Source organism: Haplochromis burtoni, unplaced genomic scaffold (assembly GCF_018398535.1).
Source record: "Haplochromis burtoni strain Fernald_Lab_line unplaced genomic scaffold, NCSU_Asbu1 Contig_193, whole genome shotgun sequence".
Classification (NCBI taxonomy): Eukaryota; Metazoa; Chordata; class Actinopteri; order Cichliformes; family Cichlidae; genus Haplochromis; species Haplochromis burtoni.
Window position 1 is genome coordinate 358,556 of NW_024582554.1, and position 24,136 is coordinate 382,691.

A 24,136-nucleotide genomic window follows, 5' to 3' on the forward strand; every position below is an offset into this window, starting at 1 on the left:
GTGTGTGTGTGTGTGCGTGTGCGTGTGTGTGCGTGTGTGTGTGTGTGTGCGCGTGTCACATGGTTGCCATGAATATTACATGTAAAGGCAGCACAGTGGTGCAGTGATTAGCACTGAGCTCGGTCCCACCACCTGGCTGTGGACTTTGCGTGGGTACTCCAGCTTCCTCCCACAGTCAAAGACGTACAGTTAGCAGGGTTAATATTAGTCTAGTGTCTTTATAAGACTACAGTTATAGAGAAAAACATTCAACACCCATCAGACACCATCCTCCCCATGAGCAAGCACGTTGGTGACAGTGGGAAGGAAAAACGTAATTTTAACATCGAGAAACTTCCAGCAGGCTCAGGGAGGGGCGGAGCCATCTGCTGCGACCACTCGCAGAGGTGGGACATGCTTTTTTTCCCTCTTTAATATTGGCACAAATAGAAGTAATATTTCATGTGTCAAATGTTAGTGAATCAGGTCTCTAATATTCTGCACCTGAAACGAACTCCCAGAAATACGTTTGCAACAAGTTCGGTTACAAAAATCTCCGAGTTCCCACCTCTTGCACGCAGTCCTTTGTAAATACCAGCAGTATAGTTTTTAATTACATTTATTCCTAGTTAGCTGTACCACAGCACATTAGTTAATCTGCTCCATAGGGTCTTAGTAAGGTGTACATGCTGCTAGAGCTGAACAGAACCCACCCTTTTCAGAAATGTCCATATCTGGTGTTTCTGCTCCGCTCAACTTAATATGTGCCTTCATCTTTGTTTATGAGCCGTTTCTGCACAGCTGCTACTGTAATAGCAGCTGTGCACGGTACGAGACACCCTGTGAAGTCAGCACAGGAACAGTTTAGGAATAATCGTTATGGGCTTCATGTCCTCAACAGTAGATTTGATAGTTACCAACTCAACTTTGTTCTTTCTGTGATGAGAGAGGAAGCGTCACATCCAGTCTGAGTGTAGCTGCTGCTCCTGGCACACCCTGGGGCTACACATGTTGTGGCTGGATGTGTGAACCATTATTAAGATAAAAAGTGAAATAAATAAATAAAAACACATAATTAAACAGACCAAACGAATTAAAATATGCCTCTTTTGATGTGGTCACGCTGAAGGCCTCGAGCCTGAGACATCAGACTCTGCAGTACATACTAACACAGGTAAGTGTAGATGGCTGCTGTTCTGAAAATTCAGTTTTAACAGATTCCTCCTGCTTCCAGAAATGAATTAATGAAGCACTGTATTCATCTCAAAAGTAAAGACACAATTGCGTGACCAAAGAGAAAGGCAGCGATGGACAGGCTGACCTGAGGAGTCCGGTCCATACATTTAAATGCAGGCGTTCCTGCAATAGCCAGCTGGGCGCCCATGCCCCACCAAGCTGCTCTCAAAGTCTGTTTGATCTGTTCCTCTTTTCATCTTATCACATTAAGATGCCTCTGCGTTTGTATGTGTAGCTTCTACCGTTGGCTTTTAAGATCACCTCTGTGATGGTTCACAGACACACTATTAAAAAACACTATTAACCTGAGACACTGTGCTAACCAACCACAAACAGTTTCTTGGTCCAACAACTGTGTTAGAAAACACGGCGTCATTGAAGCATGGTAATAATGTTGCATGTTGCCACTCTGTGCTATAATGTAGGCTTGGATGTTATTGAATGATCACACTCCCTGAAAGCCATAATTTGGGAACTTATAACTTAGTTTACATTTTTGGCAGAGTCATAAATATGACGGCTTGGCTAACAGCAGTTCTTGTTTTTAATTTAGACCTCGAGCTCCTCCCCCAGCACATCGCTTTCATACTGGAGCAAACCTTTAGTTCTGGGTTGTGCTTTTGATTCTGTGCTGCTTTACTGAACTTATTTATGACGGACATCATTTAATGCAACCCAGAGTGTTTCGTGGCCACATCTCTGTCACAGCCTTTAGCTGGAGCTCCACTTGCTGACTGTGTTGATAAGTGGGCTGAATCAGCAGCCAGGTTCAGTAATGACCTGCTCTCCTCCACGTGTAGCAAAGCGCCCTGACGAAGCACATCACAGGGCTTGAAGACTGTCCTTTGAATTAGGAGAAGAACTGTCGCTGCTACCATCAGTTTAGACTTTGGCCTTTCTGTGTTACTGTCAGCTCTTTAACCTATAACGTGCCTTGAAGCAGCTGATGTTGTGATTTAGCAGTTTTTGCAGCTGCAACTCAAACACGTGTGTGTATGCAGGTGTTTTCTTTGCTCTGGCCGCTCAGAGTAATTTAGCAGTATTTAACGTAAAGTAGTGAGACAACACTTAGCAATCATTTTGTCAGGAGGGATGTGTTGCACGTATTTAGTCGCACTGAAAATGAAATTGGAAAAGACCACTACAGGGTCACCTGTGCTATGATAGAAGGTGTGGAAGTGATTTAGATTAAATGGATCTTGCCTTGTTGGTGCAGTAAAGGTTCCTGGTGGCCAAAGGGCTGCTGTGAAGGCAGACAAATGGCTCTCAGAGGAGACAAAGGCCACATCTAGAAATAATGGAAAAGCTCTCTGCTGGTGTGTTGTGGATTTTCTGTTTTTTCTGCTGTTTTTCTGACAGCGCTTTTTTCAGATCTTAATGAGCAGCAGCATTAAAGCGCATTTGATTTGACTGGAAACGAGCTGTTTAACTTGGAAGTTTGGGAACAGAGAAACTGCTTGTGTTGTTGTTTGTCTCATTTATCTCTCTCAGCTTTATAATTAATGCAGTCTTTGACCCTGGGAGCAGAGATGGAGACAAAGTGTTTCTACACAAGATGGATAACACACTGCAGAGTCTATTTGTCTTTTTCCTCTAGCTGCTCAGTTCCCAGGTGTGAACGTACGTGAATGTACGAGCAGCGGAGGGACGTGCTCGGTACACACTCCCTGGATAAACGAGGGTTACTAAAGAGCCTCCAGATGCTCATCACCATAAATAAGTTACCTAATGAGACTGGTTTAGGCAGACAGTTGGAATCCGTCTGTCTCCGGTCCTCTTCCATTTCCCCTTACCTTTCCCTCATCACATTTCCCACTGCCAGCGGGCTCAACCGCAGCTGCCAGGGCTCTGGCACCGCCACAACAACAGATAAGCTTTTAATTAAATGCCATTAATGAGAGACGTTTAAGGAGATGGAGTACGAACCTGACTCTAATTGGTTTTCTACTGAGACGTACCCCCGGCACAAAGCAGCTGTGGAACCACTGCGTGTCCGTTTGTGAGCACTGGGACTTTTTGTTTGCACCGTTGGGAAAAGAAGCCATCTCCGATTTCAGGAATCGCAGAGCGAGTGCCTCGTGTCTTTTGGCTGATAAAAATGCACCAGTGCTCCTGTCCTAATAAAAGTACATTTGAAGAAAGGGCAGACGGAGCAGAGATGGGGAAAGCATGTGGATGTTTGATTAGCAAAGAGTGGGGGAGGGGGTGTGTAGGGCTTGGTAAGAAGGCAGGTTAAATGAAACATGGGGGAGAGAAAGCCCTCTTTTCCCACACGGACCTCCATTATTTCATTTTAATGCTTCAGGGTTATTTCGTTCAGTTTAAGCTTAACTATCCTGATACTGCAGGTTTCAAACTGGGTTCTGACATCTTTAGTATCCAGGGAGCGTCTGACGGTTTCCTCTTGTCCGCGTTGTGCGATGCACATCGCAGGGTTTTGTCATCTTTTGTTTCTTTTGATCTGAAATGCATTTTCAGGTGTGTGTCTTAGAGACTTTTATGTGACTTTGTGAAACGTGCAGATACATTATGCTGCATATTTTTGTACCAGACATCACTGAGAGACAGCCCAGTCTTTAATCTTTGCTTGTCATCTGGGCATATTTGCCTATTTTTCTTTCCTTCTGTTGTTTGCTTCAGGATAAGGTGTCTGCCTTTTTTACATCTAACTCCTACCAATAAGTCATCTTCTCCTTCATCTGTCAGTGTTTTTCTTTCATTATGCTTGTTCTGTATTTGTTTCATTCTGCCACTTTCTCATTTGAATAAACAATATAAATGAAACCTTGAGAAGAAAAGCCAAGATTCGCAGACCTTTGCTGCCACCACCACCACCTCCCTGCAGGCAGAGTGGCCCAGTTGAGAGCAGCACAGACCCCTGTAGCTTCCACAAAGGTTTGCCGTGGCCCAGACATCCTCATCGCCCTCATTGCTCCTGTCAGACCAAGTGACCTAAATAAGCCAGATTGCCCTCTTAACCACCTTCAGCTAACTCTGCCCCCTGCTGAGGTGGCAAGAATGCCCTCATACCCCAAACTGTGTCGTTGAGGATGTCAGAATCAGTGCTCCATCGCATCAACCATAAATGTTATGAAATGTGATCATTTAACATATTTTTGAAATACCAAATTCAGTACTAAAATGAAACTTTCAAATGTATGAAGGTTGGAAAAACACTCTTAGCAAATTGGATGCTTAAATTGTCAGCCTACACATTTCCTTCCCTCCGTCAAACTCTGTGTTAAACATATTTTATCACACCACAAAAGGTGTGTTGGAACACAACCAGCCTAAAATTATTCATATAAATATAAAAGTAATTTTTAAAATGGTGAAAAATATTTAACATGTCCTCTGAATAGCTAAAGGCACGTTGGTGACGTAGGCAGATGGTTGTTTGGACACAGTTGTACTCACCTGGACTGTACGCTGACCTGCTGCTGTGGTTCTTTACAACCAAACCAATTTATTAAGTCTGACGTAGTTATCCGTTTCATTTTCCAAGTGCTTCTTTCATAAGACAAAGAAGCACAGAGATGATGGAGAAGCAGCCCTGCAGGACAGCGTCTCTGGCTGTGGGAGTGTTTCTAATATTCAGTCAGGCTGACCTGAAGGAGGGAACAAAGGTAGTGTTAGCCAAATGTTAATGCCTTGACCCAGAGTGACGGGTGGATCCTGGTAGTGGGTCCAATGTGAGTGGAGTTGCCCCCCACCTTCTTCAAATCTAACAAAAGTGGGATCAAACGTTTGTGCTGCAAAAATGTTTGTTTGTGCTGCTTTCATTTTAAAAATATTAATAAAATAAGGTCCTGATGCGTGCTTAATCATCCATTCATCGATTCTGTTCATCTGGACATTTTCAGTGGGAGAAGATTCTCATCACTCATCCAGTGACTTCTTCAGTCTCAGCTGACAGCCGCTTTCTCCAACCTTATAAACAGTACATGTGCAGTGAAGAGAGATCTTACATCTGTCTCCACTGGCATCCCAGTCACGGAAGCGTTGGAGGTAGTTTGTAAGAGATTACAGGATCACCCCAACCTCAGCAACAGGACCGCTCTCAGCACTGATCAGTTGTGTTTGCTTTTGGAAGTGTGTCTTAATTCCACGGGTTACTCAGTTTCACCCATTGTGGCCAATTTGTGCGTGGAGGTGGGAAACCGGGCTTTGTTATCGGTCACGACGGGTGTGTGATAGCAGCACAAACGTTTGATACCACTTTTGTTAGATTTGAAGAAGGTGGGGGGCAACTTCACTCACATGTGTGATCACTCTGTCATTCTCACATGGTTTTGGTTTGCTGTGATAAATGCATATGAGTGTACTAGTGCTGGGTGATATGGGGGAAATCTAATATCATAATATTTTTTTAGCTATATCGCTTTTGGTGACCAAGTAGTTGTGGGAACCGACTAGTGTGCAGCGCCCTGTCGTCACCTCCAAACGTTTTCTATACAGTTCCCTTATAGCAGTCAAATAGTGCAGTCACTAATGCTGCTGGTGCTTCAGACAGAATGACAGCAGGATGTGAACAGTCCCTTTTAGAGCATAACTGCATCGACTGCATACACATTAGAGCCCAGTCACTCGCTCTGTCTCTCTGTTGTTTTGGGTGTTTCACATAATATATCCACATGTTGATGAGATCTAACTTTCAGTGCAATCCAAACTCAAACTTGATCCAGCTCTTTTTCCCACAGCAGACAAAGCCAGGCCAGCTGCCCCTACTTCCTGTCTATATTTCTCCACTCTGACACGAGGTTCACATCATCTCCACATTGTACCTTTAAAGAATGGCATGGGATTGTGGCCGACGGTGAGGACAGGATCGTGAGGGGACAGATGGCAGAGAGCGTGAACGCTCGTTGTGAAGTGATATCTGTTTACAGGCCCTGTGGGAGGGCTGCTAATGCTCCAGCGTCACCAGGCAGACAAAGAGCTTCAATAGATGGAGTTAAGTGGACATCACCCTGAGGTGGCAGCGGTGTCTAATCTAATATAGTCACTACAAAACGAATTTGGGAGGCTTAACCACGCGGCGTGGCTTCTTGTCCTTTGTATTTGGTTTCCAGCACATGATCACAGTGACCATCCGATGACACGTAGTCCTGTGAACCTTCTGAACAGCAAATACGTGAATTATTTCTGAATAAATCATCCTCCTTCCTGCCAGTTCTCACCTCCCCTGAACACTTCTTTATGTACATAACAGCAGTAGGACTTTGTTCTCTTCTGACCTGCTCTGTGTACACCTGTCTGCTAGCTGGTTCTTCATGTCTTTGTGTAAGTTCTCCTCTGTGGTTTAGTCACCACGCTGTGGCTACAGGAACAAAAACACAAGAAATGTGTTTGTGTGTCACCTGCTGAAGGAAAGGTGATGCTGAGGCACGTGAATATAACATCAGCATGTTTGTCAGTACAGATGGTGTTTCACATTTCCATCACTGATCATCTGCTAGATGATTAAATGCATGATGAAAAAATCCAAATCTAAAGCATTTTGAAATAAAGAAGATTGGAATCATTTCACTGTCTTGGAAAACATGCAAAATGTGAACATATTGAGAGCTTTGTGATGTAAGAGCAGAAACACCAGGACTCTTTGTTCACTTTGGCAGATAGATCCAGAGGAACATGAGACAAAACTGTTCAGCGATAACCAAAGGAAACCTCACAACCCCCCCGGAGAGGTGCTACATGCTAGCAGGCAGAGCCTTGAGGAAACCGGGGTTGTGCTAGAAACAAACCGATCTGAAAACGTGAACACTGGTAACCTGCTGGTGGTGAAAGCTTTACTTTAAAATGACAGACTCTAATTACAGTATAAGTACTTAGATTTGTAGTTATTTGTTGTAGCGCTCTAAGCTAGCTGTGGCCTTGTTGTAAGTCTCTATAACATTGAAGCAAAACCAGTTTCTGCTAACTTTGGGTTGATGGTGCTGTATCTCAACATGCAGAACTAAGTTCTCAGCAATTGTTGTTCTCTGCCTCCGTGATGTAAATGGACAGCAGTCCACACAGAATCACAGACACCCTACATGCAGAGTTCTACGAGTTTGTTCTACATGTTTCATTTTGACCTTTCGTGGTCGACCTTTAACAGAACAGGCGTCTCCTCTCAGCTACAGACATTTTTATCTAATTCTAACAGGTCTCACTGTTCACGATCACGTTTTATTTTTGAAAATCTTGAAGTGTTAGCGAAATGTGTTGCAGAGCTAATGTGTCTTAGATTACCCTAAGCTATGCCCACAGGTTTCCAATGTTTAAGCACAATTAAAAATCAAGAAGCATTTAGAAAAGAAGAAGAAGAAGAAGCGCCTTGTTGTCAGTTAGTCATGTGCTCTACTTTGCAACCTGAGGTCACCTGTCTGTTTTTTAACAGCACTCCCTGCAGTGTCACAATGCATATCATTTCATAAAGTACATCATGCATTATCATGACTCCAGCAGTGCCTGTTGTTTTACTCTAAAGCAGCGGAATTTATGGTTTTCAGGGTTTTTATCGTTAACTCTGTTTCCCCGCGTCTTTTCCTGTGTTGTAGTTGTGCGTCTTATTTTGAAAGAAATATTTACATGTTACCATAGCGACCAGAGGGCATTAAGAAGCAGAGAGGAGGATGTTACTCTCAATGTTGTTGGCGCAGTTCAGGAGGACGCTGCTAATAAAGTTACACAGTGAATTCATCTTTATTATTATATTTACAAAATACCAGTTTTTGTCTCGGCCGTAGGATTTTATTTTGTTGTATTTATCCGCCACACCTTAAAGGCCGCAGCGTGAAAACATTGTCTGACATTAAACCGTCTGTGGAGCAACAAAGGTTGGGGAGCGCGGCTCTAAATAATATTTGGTACTGATTCTTATAGAGGACTTTTCTACCCCGGAGCACCGAAAGCACTGTATAAACATGCCTCATTCACCCATTCATGCAAGCATTCACACTCTGATAGCTGCATCAGAGAACAACTTCGGATATTTGGCATGCAGACTGGAGCAGCTGGTGGTCTGCTCCACCTGAGCTACAGCCACGCTTTGGGAGATATGTTAGCAGGTTTTGAACTCTTAAATATTGATGTCTTCTCACTTAGGAAAAGTGAAAAGTAGTGTTTCGTTTCAGCTTCATGCTGTTGTTGAAGTTATGTTGATAACTGCTTTCTGTAACGTGCAGGTATTGGAGGTAACCTGGTGGCTATTCAGTCCAGCAGGATCTCCACCCACCTTCATTTCCACTGTGCTCCTGGGGAAGTTCCCAATGAGGCCAAGGGCTGCTACTACCCCTGCCGCACATTCTGTGGTACAGGTCAGTACACACACACACACACACACACACACACACACACACACACACACACACACACACACACTGTTGTCTGGCACTGTTTAATTGGCTTTCACGCACGTATACGTGTTTAAAGTAGGCTTGGATGTCATGTTTCATGGTGGTGTCAGAATGATGATCAGGCTCAACTGAAGACTTTGAAACGAGCTTTTAGCCATTCCCCTGGCTCGTTCGTTGTGAGACCCTCTCCTGCAGGCGTAGATTAGCTCTGTGTTTGGAAGAAGCAGTGGGGGCAGCTGGTGGACTGCGTGAGCGAGTACAGTTTGTCACCAGCCTGTGTGTTTTTCATAAAGAATAGAAGAATGTATTTTGGATCCCTCACGTTCAGCTCTAATGTTTTCATCTTGTTTGTATTTTCTCAGGCGCCAATCATCGTTCTGCACAGATGCTCTTCCTTTCGGCCATCCCCGGTCACCTGATTTTCCTCTACGCCATCCACTTCATGAAGAGTGGCCACACAACCCTGACGCCCATCTTTATGTCTGTCTACCTAGCTGCTGCTATGCTGCAGGTGAGTGCACAGCCAGTGTAAAGAATTCTAGAATAATCCTTCCACATGAAGCATTTAAGCTCACTGGCTCTTTTTTGCAATCCCATCTCAGACCTTAATGCTTTGTTATCAACACCAACAAAAAGGCATTGCTCAGGCTCCTCTGTGATTCCAGTTGTTTAAAGCTGTATAAAGTGACTATATGTGGTCCGACAGGCCGCTTTAGTGACAAAATATTAGGCTCACATTCATCAGTGTACAAAGGCTCTACATCAGTGCTCACCCTGATGTCTTCAGTTTGCATCAGCAGATTTTTTGCAACATCTACAAAGTTTAAACAGAAGAAATGATAGCGTGTTCTTAATCCGCTGTGTTAATTGTATTTAAGAGGGTCAGCGAAAACAGCAACACCTGTGAACCTGTGTGAAAATATTCCGAGTCAGATATAAAAGGAAGATGAGTCTGTGTCTTCCTCAACAGCAGGTGGAGATGCAGGTGTGTGAGTGTGGTGGTTTGAGGCGGTGCCTGAAGGAATCTTATTTTGTGTTGGCAGCAGGTATGATAATTATGAAGGAGCAGCTTGAATTATGATTGGCTGCTTTCACTTCTTAGGTGCATCGTGATCTGTCTTTAAGGTCTGGAATTCGAAGAATTGAGTTGGTGTGTGCGTGTGTGTGCGCGCGTGTGTGTGTGTGCGCGCGCGTGTGCGTGTGTGTGTGTGTATGTGTGTGTGTGTATGTGTGTGCTTGCATGTGTGCGCGCGTGTCTCGGACTCTTGCTGTGCCCAAAGGCTTTTTAAGGCTTCCCTAAATCTTTAATGCAGACACAGAACATTAAGATGTAATCCTGGCCACTGAGGCATTGGACACTCTCCAAATCAATTAAGAGCAGAGCCGCTTTAAGGATCCTTCAGTCCCAAATAGAACATCAGATGGCAGAGACGACTCTCGGGACTGCAGGAGTAAAAAGTGTTTGTATCCAGCCTTTTTCACATTGAAGTCACCAAAGAAGATGACTGATCTGTTCAAGAGCTGAATCCTGCTTTGTGTGGGTCTTTCTGCACGTCTTCATAGATGGAAGTGTTTTAGGGTACAAATGTTTATTGAAGTAAGATGCAGAAATGGCTCCCAGAAGTACGTGTGCTTTGTCACGAGGTTTCTCCTCGTGCCATATTTAATCATCATTTTACACCGTCATATGGATGGATGCTAAACTCTGTAATATTCAAGAGGAAAATGTTGAATAGTGAATTCATATGTTTCAGTTTGCATTGTGTTTGCAGTGCCTGCACACGTTCGTGTCTCAGCCGTTTGAAGAAAATAAAAAAGCCACCGTGCTCCAAACAGCAGACAGACACAGCTGATGACCACAAAAATGACCTGATGGAGGTTTAATACAAGTGGAACAGTGGTTCTGCGGCGCATGGAGCCACTACAGATGGCGTCTGAACGAGCAGGGAAAAAGAGCAAATATTTTTTATAGGGAGAATAAGCAAAATACTTCTGTGTGCTTTGTCTCTGTTTTGCTCGTGTCAAACATGACCTCATGGGGCTTCCAAATAGCAGCGTTGGTTTACAGCACAGTGAACTGATCATGGAGTGTTTACACTGAGAACTATTGAAGCAAAGCACTGCAGTCAGTGAGCAGGTCTGCAGGGCTGGAAAACTAATGTGTGGGTGTGTGAGGATTATAAGCAGGGGATAGTAGCTTCACCTTCAGCGAGCCTCCGCCTGTAATGCAGACCAGTGCAAATGATGCAATGCCCACCAGCAAACTCACATGTGCAAAAAAAGCGTGACACTTTAAGGTCGTAAAGGGAGCGCTGGCTACTACTGTAAAGATGCATAATATCTGATTGCATGAGGAACATTAGTTTTAACACTGTTTATGACTTGGAGTAGATCGTTTCTGCACTGGCTCTGAGAAAAAGTAGCCTTGGTCAGTGCTCGTAAAAGACCCCGATGCACTCACTGCACATCGGAAACTGAAACCACATTACCCACACGGATACATTTCATTTGGTTTTTGCCAGTAAGTCTTTTTAAAGAAATAAATGCTCAATTCAAACTGGCTGTGCGAATACCCAGTTGAGATTCAATATGGACTTATTTTTCCCACACCTTCCAATGTCGTTCCAAATTTTCTCCTACATTCGATGCAGCACGAGACCCCATTTGGCAAAAAAAGTGTGTAACATGGCAGAATTTGATAATGTCATTCAGTTCTACTTTAACTGTAGCAGTCTGCTTCTTTAATAGCAGTGATAAGCAGAAACTGCACATGGTACAGTTTGATAGCGTTCCATTGAAAGTGAAAGCAGAGAAAATAAGGGGAGAAATTGAAACATTCCTGCAAAATAGCCCGACTCATTGTGCTATCTCTGCCTGCTTCACAGTACAGTCACTAGTTAGGAAGGAAGAATGGGGTTGTGCATGTTTTGGCACACGGTGATTAATAATTTTACATAAATCCATAGGGATTAAAAAAAGCCTGGAACATGGCAAGAGATGAAGCATGAAAACATAAACAAATCACACAAGACAGCACGATTTAATGTTAGCCCACAGCATATCCAGTATAAGAATGAGGCAATACTGAATAAACTAAGGCAACACGGTGCAGTCAGTGGTGGTGTGAAGGGAAAGTAGAGAGTTTGACAGATTGGGATTGGAGCAACTTTGTCTGATGAGGTTAAACAAAGTTTAATAGTGAAGCATATGCATGTCTATGATAATGTTAATGGAAGCCAAGTTCCTGGATAACACAGAGGTAGTACACAGGAAAACATGAATCAATAGTAACTGAGGTAACCATCTCTTACTCTGAAGACATGATCTCATTATTCCAGTGAGTGTCAGATCTTATCCAACTCAACGTAGTTTGGGCTCTCATCTGTCAGCAAGCGTTTGGTCCACAAACCAGTCAGCTTCACGCATGCATCAAAAGACAGTATGGCCAGGCTTTCTGAGGTCCGCATGACATTTTCCTATCAAGTACACCAGTATAAGTGTCCGCTCAAATGCAGTCAGGGTGTCTGTCAGGCAGTGCTCAGCAGCAGCAGGATCATATTTTGCTAGTTTAATAGAGTAATTGCTGTGAAAGGTTGCCTAGAGGCAAAATACAGAGGAGTGTTTCTGAATGTGCTCAGTAGACAGCTCAACGCTCTCAGATGTGAAATCAGCATCATCGTCATCAAAACACCAAAACAAAGCAGATCTTATTTCCCGATTTGGCTTTGACTGCTGTGTGATGTGAGCGACAGCTGAAACGTGAATCCAAAAACAAACAATGCCTCGATTTTTGTGATGGTAAAAGCCAAGAGATTTTACAACCAGCAGCAACTTTGGGGTTGAAAGATTACGCCTGTAGAGACGTGCCGAATAGCTTCTTGAGGCTGGCTCCAAGAGTCAGTCCCTTTAGACTTCCATGTTAAAGTGTATCATAACAACTGTACTCAAGATCACTGCTTTTTAATAAATCGCACTATTAAACTTTATAAATGCTTAAAGTTAGGGTTGTGGCTGCTGGCACAGATAAGTAGCAAGCACCCGGCTTTATCCCCGTCCCTCTTCCCCGCTCTTTTTCTTTCCCTCTTTCTTTCTCCCGTTTCTTTTCCCCAGTCAAGTCTGTCCCGTGTTCAGCAAATGAAAATAAAATAAACAATAAAAGGTGAATCAAATAGACCAATACGGCAAGGCTGGGATGGTCCATTTGGTAAAGTAAATTTCTTTGGCTTTAGACAATAATTCTGATGGCAAAAGAACCAAACGGGACAGGCAAAAAAAAGCAAGCACCCGGCTGCTGGGTGAATGAAATTCACGTATTTTATTGTAAAATTTAGCACTGATGCCTAGGGCTGTTCGATGTAACGATATATATCGGATGACGATATAAAAACATCTATCGTTTCATTTTACGCTATCGTTTGTTTCGTGGTGTCGCAAAATAAACTGTTTACAGCAATATTTGTTCATGTTCTGATGTCACTGTAGTGGCTGTATTCATTTCTTAAAGTTCTCTCTTCCTCTTATATGTAATATAACCACACTACGGACGGACAAGCGCCTGTTTTTATGCGTTGTCGTTAGCAACAACGACGTTAAAACCATCGCGTGTCCGCTTGTTTATGTTCCACATAAACCTTTCACAATAAAGTTCAAGATCCTGTTGAGACTTTTCAAAATAAACTGAATCACGTGAAAGAGCAGATTATTTACGGATGAGAAGTAAAAAAGACGCCAGGTGCTAAAAAATAAACCTTAGACTCAAACGTTAGAACAGACTTCTCCCCGCAGCACGCCGTGTGATAAATACTCACAAAGAAAACGGCGCCGTTACAACTTATGACTAAAAATGTGTCGTTTCAGCATCGGCTAAAACACTCGACTCAGCTACACGACGTCCAGCTGGAAACACTTCACCTACCTGAGATTCACAGAATTTACAGAAAATGTTACATTTGTGTGATTTATATCGTTATCGGACGATAGATGTCTTATATCGGGATATGAGATTCTGGTCATATCGCACAGCCCTACTAATGCTCCTCTGTGCTGGATCTATGTAGAGACTACACAAGTGGAAATACTGTTGCCGGTTTCTGAGCAGGCTGCATCAACAGCACATACATTATAAGGGAGGTGCACATCAGGTTAGGGCATAAGGTTTTAGAAGGGTTTGTGGTTACAACGTTCCTATGGCATTGATTTGATACAGACATATAAATCTAATGTCATTTATATATGCCTCTGTAACATGCATCCAGATAATCTCTGGATGCATGTTGCTTATCAGGCTTGCAGTAAGAGCCATGTGCCTGTTCATCTTAGCCGCTATGATGCCTGACAGGAGCTTCCATGTAGTACTGAGGCAGGTTATTGGTCGGTAGTTGGAGGGGACCGCTCCCTTCTTGGGGTCCTTGAGGATCAGGACCGTCCGACCTTCGGTTAGCCATTCCGGGTGTCTCTCGTTAACTAGCAGCTGGTTCATTTGTGCTGCCAGACGCTCGTGGAGTGCAGTCAGCTTCTTCAGCCAGTAGGCGTGAACCATGTCGGGCCCTGGTGCTGTCCAACTCTTCATACTGGAGACCCTTTCTTGGATATCTGCCACTGTGATGGTTACTGGACCCTGTTCAGGGAGGTCGCTGTGGTCTGCCCTCAGATCCACTAGCCACTGAGCATTGCCGTTATGGGTTGCGTCCTTCTCCCATATGCTCTTCCATTATTGTTCTGCCTCCAGCCTTGGTGGTGCTGTTCTCATATTGTTCCCCTGCCACTGAGAGTACACCTTGGATGGTTCTGTGGAGAACAGCTGGTTTATTCTTCTGCCTTCGATATCTCTTGTGTACCTTGCGGCTGTGAGTCGTTGCTTGGCAGTCTCAAAGGTTTCAGGTATGGACAGCTTGCTGTTCTTATTAGGCACCTTCTTCATCGCACCTTTCTGCAGCTCCAATAGTTGGCTAACCTCCATCCATGCTACTGTGATCTTGGCCTCTAGCCTCCTCCATGGAGGATATTGCTCCTTGTGGCTGTTCAACTCGTAGCCAAGCATCTCACAGATCTCTGCTGCTGTAGTGCAGATCAGCTGGTTAGTCTCTGTAATGGTAGCGGTAGGTAGGTCTGTAGTGCTGCATTCACATCATCTTGTAGATGATCTGTCTGTACTTCACGTAGTCTTGGAAACCGGCAACGGAGGATCCAAGTTTAACGCTTTCAGGTCAGTTCCTCTTGCAGTCAACACTTTCTTCCTTCGCTCTCGGGGCTTGGTACCTAATCTCAGGTGGGGGTGATGATATCTGCCCCAATACATATAAATATATGATGCTTGCTCCAAAAGCCAAGTATGGCTAGTATTGTAATGTTGAGGTAGAACCAGCTTACTTTCAGACGTGATTTTGGCTTCCACGATTGTGAATAGAAAATCATTGTAATAAAAAAATTCAAGATTGTTTTGCAAAAACGTTTACTATTAAGCTCTTCTTCTTTTCTGTGGTTGTAAGTCAAGTACACTCTTGCATGGTTTCTTCCCTCCCAAAAAGCTCAAGGTCACTCACTTTTAAGTGCGGCTTGAGCAGGATGACTAGAAGGGAGCCACTGGTGAAAAAGATCAATCTCACAAGGTTGGTGTACAATAAGTGAACATGTGGAAGGGTTATTAATCACTGCAGAGACAGTCATTCGGTTTGCATTCAACAGCACACAACAGTTAGCTTGGGCTCAGCTCTATGCTTTACGATAAGCTCAGTGGAGAATCACATGTAGAACATGATGCTGGTAATGAAGGTTTAAAAAAGGTTCAAAAAATAAAAGATCTAAAGCAGCCATGCTAATTCCTGTTGCTGTGTTTCTGTTACACTCATTTGATGGAATTCAGCTACTAAAATTATATCCATGTTTCCCAAGATATGGATGTTTGAAGTTAGTCATAAAAAAGTCATCCTGACCAAAAACGTGATTTTGATTTTGACAGATCAGACTGAGACTGAGTGCAAAATTGATTTATGTTTTTAGCCTAAATGAAGACCATAAAGCTTTCTTGTACTTATGAGGTTACAAGGGTTAAAATGAGTAGACATGCACCACGGCTGTATATCCCTACAGACCTGTGGCCAGGTGCATCATAAAGAAAGCTGATTTATGCTGAGGAGAAAATATTGAATATAAGAAATGCTCCCAGATACAATAAGCTCTCTTAAATTTATCGTATTTGCCACTTAAAAAAGATCTTTCAGTGTACTTTTGTATTAAATGACTTCCCCTTTAAATCTTCTAATTCAAAACAGATGAATACAAATGAAATGCTATAATAAAATACCCAAGTCCGTGCATTCAAGTCATTCTCAAACTTAATTTTGTTATAGCCTGGAAAAAGAAAAGATTGTTCAATAATGGCTCAATAAAGCAGCTTGCAATGGTCCACAAATCAAGCATTTCACTGAGCACTACTGTAGAATACAGCAAAATCCAATTATGTTTGCCCAGATGATAAATACTAGAGTATCTAATAAAGTGGCTTCCAGTGATACTGTTTGTATCACTGCAGGATTTGCAGGTTTCTTTGAGCACAGGGTTCCATATATACTGTATATATGTTGCATATTTAGCTGAGCTGCAGAGGAAAAGGGGCTCAGAGATGTAACCATGAATAAGCAAAAAGATGTCTACGTAACAGCTCCGCGCACATATCAACAACACAGTATAACCTTACCTCTCAGAGATGAGTAAACATTGATTATTTCAGAACATCTATTCATGTCAAAGTCTGGGATGTGTTCGGTGTTACGTGAAAGTCTGTTTTTGTGCTCAGTATGCTGGATGATTTGAGAAATGTGCAGGTATAAATATATGAGTGACTTTAGCACAAGTCTTTGTTGTAGTCATTACAGACCACCTTACAGTGTTTGCATGTCTTTTTATCGCCTCACCAGTATCAGAAGAAACACTTTCAGTCGTCCATACTTTCTGTCTGGTAACAAGCAACGTCCAATTATTTACAGGATTAAAGGATTTACATGAAAGACATTCAGTGATTCCAGCAGCGTCCTGAATTGTCTCTTAATCTCATAATTCCTCTGTGTTTGCAACATTACAACTCATCATAGTTCTTTGAAGCAAAGCACCAGCAACTGCACAAACTAAACATAAAGAGTCCTTCTTGGCAGACCTCCAGTCATTCAAGAGTTTCAAGGCTTGGAGACGAGTCAGTCAGTCATTGCATTTTATGCAAATGGTCCAAAATAAAAGTAAAGTCTGATATTTTTACTGAAGCAAAGACTCTCAGGTTGCACTCATACAGTTTAGTCTGTACCACGCCTTGGAAAGCTTGTATTCACTTTAGTTGGACATGAGCAGGTGTGTCCATGTAGCACAACTGAAAGCTGCTGTCAAAAACCCACAGTGCTACAAAGCAAACAGAGAGTTAAACTGACATTTTGTCCTGAGAGAGTGCTGTTATTAACAACAAGACAACCCAGTCTGGCTGAGACCTGTCAGCCTATGGAAGGAAGAGTTTTCTGCAAGCCTCCATGTTCCTTGCCTCATTGTATGTACAGATCATACACAGGAATTTAAAATTGCATTGCTCCCAACAAATAGTAGCTCAGTGCTCCAACATTCGGAAGAAGGGACTGCTCTCGGGGACGGGGGGGGGGAATCATTACTCCAACCCAAGATTGAGTACCAAGCCCCAAGAACGATGGAAGGAGGAGCGTTGAGTGCAAGAGGAACTGACCTGAAAGATAGGATCATTGCGAAGGTGGAAACCTGGACCCTCTGTAGCTGGCATCAAGTACCCTCAGAAGGTCTACTTGAAGTTGTGGATGCAGCACTGTGGATGATCCCTGCTGCAACCATCACTGAGGCTAATCAGCTGATCTTGACCACGCTAGCAGTGATCAGTGAGATGCTTGGCTATAAGATGGACAGCCTTAAGGAGCAGTACCCTCCATGGAGAAGGAGACTAGAGGCCAAGATCAAGTTAGCACAGGGAAAAGTAGCCAACTATGGGAGCTGCAGAAGGGTGCGATGAAGAAGCTGCCTAAGAAGTGCAGCAGGCTGACCTGAGGCCTTGGAAACTGCCAAGCAAAGACTCACAGGCTTGGGCAGCCGCTCGGAGAGGTATGCTAAATAAATAGAAGGCAGCTGTACGAAACCAGCCGAGGTCTACGCCCAGCGGCAGGGGAACAATATGAGAACAGCATCATTTTTGTGTCTTTCAACTGTATTTTTATTTCAGTCACCTGTGTACGTGGACCGTCGCAGTCGAACATGGCCATCTCCAGAGATCAAACACCTTCTTTGTGTAGACAAATCATCCCCCTTCACTCAGGCACGATTAAGGAACCAGGTACAGATGCTGTGGTCGAGACCGCTTGATGGATCGGCACTCTGCTGGAGTTCCTTTTTTCATCTTTCATTTGGTTAATCGCATTTTTAAATTGGATGTGTCTCATTTGTTAAAAAACGCGGCCCCCTTTGCACACAAGCGCCTCTCCTTCCCCTCCCGCCTGAAAACCAAAGCTAAGCTGTGAACTGTAAATGATAGTGTAGTCGGCACTTTTAGATCCAGGATGGTTCAAAGGCAACAATTTCAGCAGCTGAGAGGATGTGCTGCCCTGTCACCATGAATGAAAGACAAAGTGACAACGCCCGTGCTTGTGAATAGGTTTGAAAGCTTGTTATTTACCTGAGAGACGCTTTGCAGGGTCATGACTGAAGATTATTAGATGTGAAAGCAGGAGAACGCATTGTTTAACCGTATCAGATGTTCCATCACAGCCAAAGACAAGCAGGGCTGTCAACAGGTTATCAGAACTCATACATTAATGTTATTAAACACAAAACATCATTGTCATAACCAAATCGTCCCCCCTCTTCTGATATCATCATCCCTGGTCGTATACTTTGCATGATGGTATCAATCAATGTCTGGAATACTTTGTTTGTCGAATGTTTTCACTGCCAACTTGGACAGCTCATTTCCTCTTAAATTATAGACCTGTCCTTATCTTTTAATAGACTTTTCTTTTCCTCTCGCCACCGTTCCACTTCATGTGTGGAAACGTGAATTATGAATAACACTCTAAGAACTCGTCTCTCGGTCTGCTGCTCTGTCCATTACTCCTCCTCGTCTTTGTTGCGGTTGCAGTTTTAAGTGTTTACGCTACTCTGCTTGGCATTTAAAGCACCTATTCATTTTCTTTCTCTTTCTTTTTAAGTATAAAGTTCTAAGGTTGCTTTTCTCTTTCTTATGACAAAGAAAAATACTACTTGCAAAGTCAAAAGAAAGAAGGAAAAGTCAAGACTTCCCAAAATTGCCATTATCATAATTATGATTATTATCTACATTATATTGCCGTTTAGAAAGCAGCGTGTCTGAGAGTCTGGAGCTATGTAAACATGCTGCTGTGCAGTTATGTTTGCCACTTCACTCAGAGTTTGAACATTTGAGTTACGTGCTACACTGTTTTTCACCACTGTGATAGCCAGTCCTGTCCTAATAATAAGTGTGCATGCATGTATAATTATACTTTGTATGGAGTGGTTTGACGCTGAGAAATACAAGTTAGTTATCTTAGTTTTAGACAAAAAGGAGTAACGGCACGAATCTCCAGCTTAATATCAGGTTATATATTTTGCAACACAGGCATTAAGTGTGATGTGCATCCTATTTAATTTAATATATAATTATCAGTGCTGTCAGTAGATTAAAAAAATTAACTAATTGATCTCACAATTTTCTATAATTAATCGCGATTAATCGCAATTACTTGATCAATAGCACTTAACATGTTGAACATTCATGTAAAAACTCTGTAAACATGTATCCTCTCTCTGTCTCTCTTGGGGAGGCTTCACGTGCTTGAACGAGGAACCAAAGCTGGTAAAGGTTCTCAGTGATGTTAACAGGTCTGCAGTTTGTTCCGCGTGGCGTCAGTCGATGTGTCCGAGGTCGACTTCCTGAGGCCCCGATGCTCCGCGAGTGTCCAAGCTGGGTGAGGCGTTAGCCAAAGTGCTAGCAGCATCCTGGCTAACGTGTGCTTCGAGTCAATGTGATATTTTAAGCTGGAAGCGCTTCGGTGAAAACAGAATTCCTTCTTGCACAACGTGCAAAATACCTTATGAGGGTCGACTGTTCCCTCTTATTTTCTTAATGCTCAAATTTCCCACGGAGAGGGCCGAAGCGCGTTTATCATCTTCCACATCGAGTTGATTGGTGCAGCTGGCCGTCACTACACACCAGCTGCCCCGTGCGCATGTGCGAAGCTGACTCTACTTGGACAAACTGCCCGAAATGCGTTTATAGAAACATTGCAGGGATTCTGAGTCGCTCTGCACTCCAGGTGTTAAAAATTGTAATCCCGTTGCCCGTGATGGCGGATTAATTTTAACACGTTAATTTTGACAGCACTAATATTTATATAATCACAACAACAGTTGCCTCGAGGCACTTGTATTGTAAGGCAAAGACCCCACAAGTACGTTCTAATCCTGTAATCGTAGCAAGAAAACAGAGGCGCGGGTTTACCATCGTTCATATTATCCTGACAGGGATGATGGATTTTCTGCTGCGTGTTTGTCTCAGTGAGCCCACCTGGGTATGCGTGTATACTTCCTGCACGCTCTCGATCAAAGCTGCCTTCTAATCCTTCTCTTCTCTTCTTCTAGGTACTCCTGTTGTTGTGTATAGCAGACTGGATGGTGCACTCAATATGGAGGAGCGGCAAAGACCCAGACAGTTTCTCCATCCCTTACCTGACGGCGCTAGGGGACTTGTTGGGCACCGCCCTGCTGGCGCTCAGCTTTCACTTCCTGTGGCTCATAGGAGATCAGGACAGCGACGTGGGCGACTGAAAGCGTGCCACTTCTCCGTCTCTAATGCCCTGAAGCCTTGCTGTGCTGGCGGTGCTCCCTGTTGCTGGTCAGCACATTCCTTAACTTCACATCCTGGATGAAACTTTTAATCTACACGATGGTTTAAAAATTGTTCCTGTTTATTTCTACATGCAAACCACATGGTACTCGTTAAATTTCTGTTTTTGTGTAGCGATTGTGACCTGCATCATTTGCACCAAAGCACTGCTGGTCTTGTTCACTGGAGCAGGAAATCACCAGCCATCGCCCACAAACCTGAGGAAACCTTAACTGGTGGACTCTGCAGCCCAGCATCAGTCAGAGGCCTTCAGTGAAAAATTAAAAACATGTCTTATATGTGGAATATATTTTGGGGATTGTGTCTGCCACCATGTCTAGTAAGATCAACAAGTGAAGCCTGACTGTTAGCAGATGAACTCGACTGCTACAGACTCGAGAACAGCTCGAGTCTGTACGGATGGTACGAAACGTTTACCTGTGTACTTTTGTTTTTATTTGTTTCATGGTTTGTGTTGGATTTCTCTGTTCTCTGCATATTTAAGGGACGTTCCTCTCCTGTTGTGCCCGCGTTCTGTGCACCAATCAGCTGTGGGCTGGACATCTGGGGCCGCCTTGTGGTGTGTGGCCTTTTCAGCAAAAATGTAAGCTTCTGTGGTTTGTTTTCAGAGGGCGTCCCTGTGGATCCCACTCTTTCTGATCAGGCTTGTGGAGAGCCACTGCTGTCACTTTTTTACTTTCTGTGTGTTCTCAGTGTTTTGTGGATCGGGGACCAAAACGTCTGCTCAGCACTGATGCACCCGTCTTTGTTTGAATTTAAGTTTTAAACCAAGAATCATCTTCTTAAAGATGCTTGTGTTGGAAGGTGAACAGGGGTCAGAACAGATTATGCCACATTGCTGATAGTGGACCTTTGATTAAGTCCTGACCCACAAGCTTAACAGCCACAACCTACCTGGAGCAGTGCTTGGTGGGGGTGGAGGTGTTGGTGGGTTCTGGTCTTTCCTTTTGTTACTATTCCAACACTTATACTCACAAGACTGAAGTGACAGGAAAGGATCAGGTGTTGTACAGTCTAAGATGTGCATGTTTGGTCATGTTGCAGCTGGCTACTTCCAGGGTTAATGTTTATTAAGTTACTCGGTGAGATTACCAGGAACATACCTGTTAGTCTGTTTACGTTGTAGACTTCAGTTAGCTGAGATAACATTACATTTACCAAACATATTTAGACCTCACACCGGAAACCTGACAACTGTAAACGGGAAGCCTCAGAAGCTCTGCATAACATTGCATACGAGCACTTGAACGCCCTGTGCAGGGACGTTCAGATGATTAGTGCATGTGCACATGCTTCATGTTTCAAACGCGTGAGCACAGACGTTACTATAACTAGCCTGCGAGTGCACAGGGACACTTTTAATGATACAGCCAGTTTTGAAGTATCAGGAGGTATGAACAGCTGGTCTGACATTCATATGTTCAGGATTAATAGTTAGCAGGGAGGGTATTTCTTATGTTGTACATCATCTTTACTGTCTCAATGTCACGTAAACCTTGGTAACCCACAATGCCAACCACCACACAGCTCCGCCTCCCAAATCAGATCTTGTGCCTGTGTCAGTGCGCCCTCTGACCTCTGTTTGACCTCTCTTCCTCGTGTATGATCACTCTGATGCTGTTTACAATTCCACTGTTTGGAACTTTCCTTCAAAGACCAGCCTGTCCCCGCAGGAACCTGGCAAATGTGGGAACACGGAGCGTTCTCATTACAAGGAGCTCTGTCACCACCGTCTCATAAACAGTGCAGACCGACACGGCGGCTACAGTCACAGGTTCAACCACAACAACCGTTCTCTTTGTTGGGAGCCTCACTGCTCCACCTCGGGGCGAACCCAGAGCAGCCTGAGCGTTCGTAGCACCTGTACAAAAATATGAAATACTTTCATTTGGGTGTATTTTGGGTCACTTTAAATAAAATCATCAAATTTTAGGCTAAAAAAAGAGATTTTTTTCGTCCTGTCAATTATGACCCAGAATTAATTTCTGCTTTTTGTTTGTGAGACGAGGTTTGTGAAACAGTGGGACCACTGGCCTCCCACGGTGGATGATCACATGCTGTTTACACGAGGAATCATCAGTTCTCAGACTGAACAGCAGGTTTCACCTTGAAAAGATTCTTTTTTCTGAATGTATTGTTTCATTATTCAGAGAGCAGTGATTCAGCTGAGTCAGCCTGATGGGAAATCATTCCCTGTAGCTCCTCCGGGAATGAGACGGGAGATTAAACCCACTCGTTGAAGTTATCCGATGTGCGTATGTGAACGTAGCCAGTGGTTCTCTTTAAACCCAAAATGTGCCTCTCGAGATTTACTGGTTGACGAGGTATTTTTCACTCTGTCACACCATTAATGCAACTTTCTTTCTCCTGTATTGTAACACTGTGCAATGAGCTTCTTTTGTACTCTCAGTTTCTGAAGAGTTTCATTCCAGAACAGCATATCCACCATCCTAACTGTGGGAAACTACATGCAGATATCAGACGCGTTCTCGGATCGGGGCTGTTTTTTGGAATGAAACCCTTTGTTTAGGTTTGTGGCTCACATGGGCCAGAAATGATTCAAAAATAATAAATATCCTTGATTTGAAAAGCAGTTTATTTCTGGGTGTTTTTGTTGAAGCATCATATCAAGCAGACTTCATTTTTGAAGTCAGCTTGTGTATCTTGTATGTCTGAATATGCAGAGAAGAAGAAGAAGAGGCACATGTGACATCCCCCTTTTTATGTGAGCGAAGCACAATTGAACAGGTTGAGCTTCTTTGCAGCTTACTCCTTTTCATCAGCATCATTGGCTGAGAGAGCAGAAAACAGATTCATTTATATGGTCTGCACCAGTTTAATCCCATCAAGACCATCAGGCAGGAAACCCAGCATGATCATATGTGGGTCCTTATTACAACCAAAGAAAACACAGGCAGTGTGAACGTGAGAATATTTGACAGCTACTATCTGGGTGTGCCGTGTGTCACTTCAGTTTTCCTGAAATCTCTTTAATCCTGTTTGATGATGATTAAAAGCATGATGCCAACTGTTGGGTTTCTTTTCTGTGTGACTGAAACAACAAAAAGTTTTTTCAGACGCGGGAACAGAATTTCCTCGCTGGAGCCGAGAAGCGACTGTACCTCAGCGAACTGATAAGAAAACAAGCAGCTCCTGAGAAAACAGTTCCTCTAACATGATGGCAGCGAGAAATAGGATGCAGCTTGAATGTTGATTGTCACAATGCATGTATTTCTTGGAAGCAGGAGAACAGAGCATCAAAAGAAAAGGCGGGGTGGAGGGGGGCTGCTGATCCTCTGCGTGGCCTGAATTCAAAGTCTGGGATGTATAACTGATGGATTTCCCGTATCTCTTTGAACTTGGTGAGGAGCATCCCAGCAGTCTTCACAACTTTCCAGGATTGTCAAGTCGATTTTCTTGCCCTTCATGTGATCAAGCTCAGAAGCAGCAGATATAGATTATTTATGTTTGTGGATTTTCTTTTGCTGGCTGAGAGGATTAGATCAGATGTACTTTAGATGAGGGGTTTGCATCGACTAACAGCACAAGCACACAAAGAAAGGCTTGTTATGCCAGTCATGCATCAGGGTGCATTGTTGAATTATCTACGGGCAAAGCTTTGATTAATGTGCAGTTTAACGACGCACCTCTGTGAGAG

The 24,136-nt window shown here is 43.4% G+C and overlaps 1 protein-coding gene across 4 annotated transcripts in view; it reads left to right on the top strand.

Moving 5' to 3' along the window:
* Positions 1-23,281, top strand: part of slc41a2b (solute carrier family 41 member 2b) — a 34,544-nt gene extending 11,263 nt beyond the window's left edge. For all 4 annotated transcript variants that reach the window (XM_005935315.3, XM_005935316.3, XM_005935314.3 and 1 more), the window contains exons 9-11: positions 8,388-8,519; positions 8,921-9,069; positions 20,214-23,281. In XM_005935315.3, coding sequence (XP_005935377.1) covers positions 8,388-8,519; positions 8,921-9,069; positions 20,214-20,399 — 467 coding nt within the window. In that variant the 3' untranslated portion in view covers positions 20,400-23,281. The remainder of the gene's footprint in view (positions 1-8,387; positions 8,520-8,920; positions 9,070-20,213) is intronic.
* Positions 23,282-24,136: the final 855 nt, after the last annotated feature.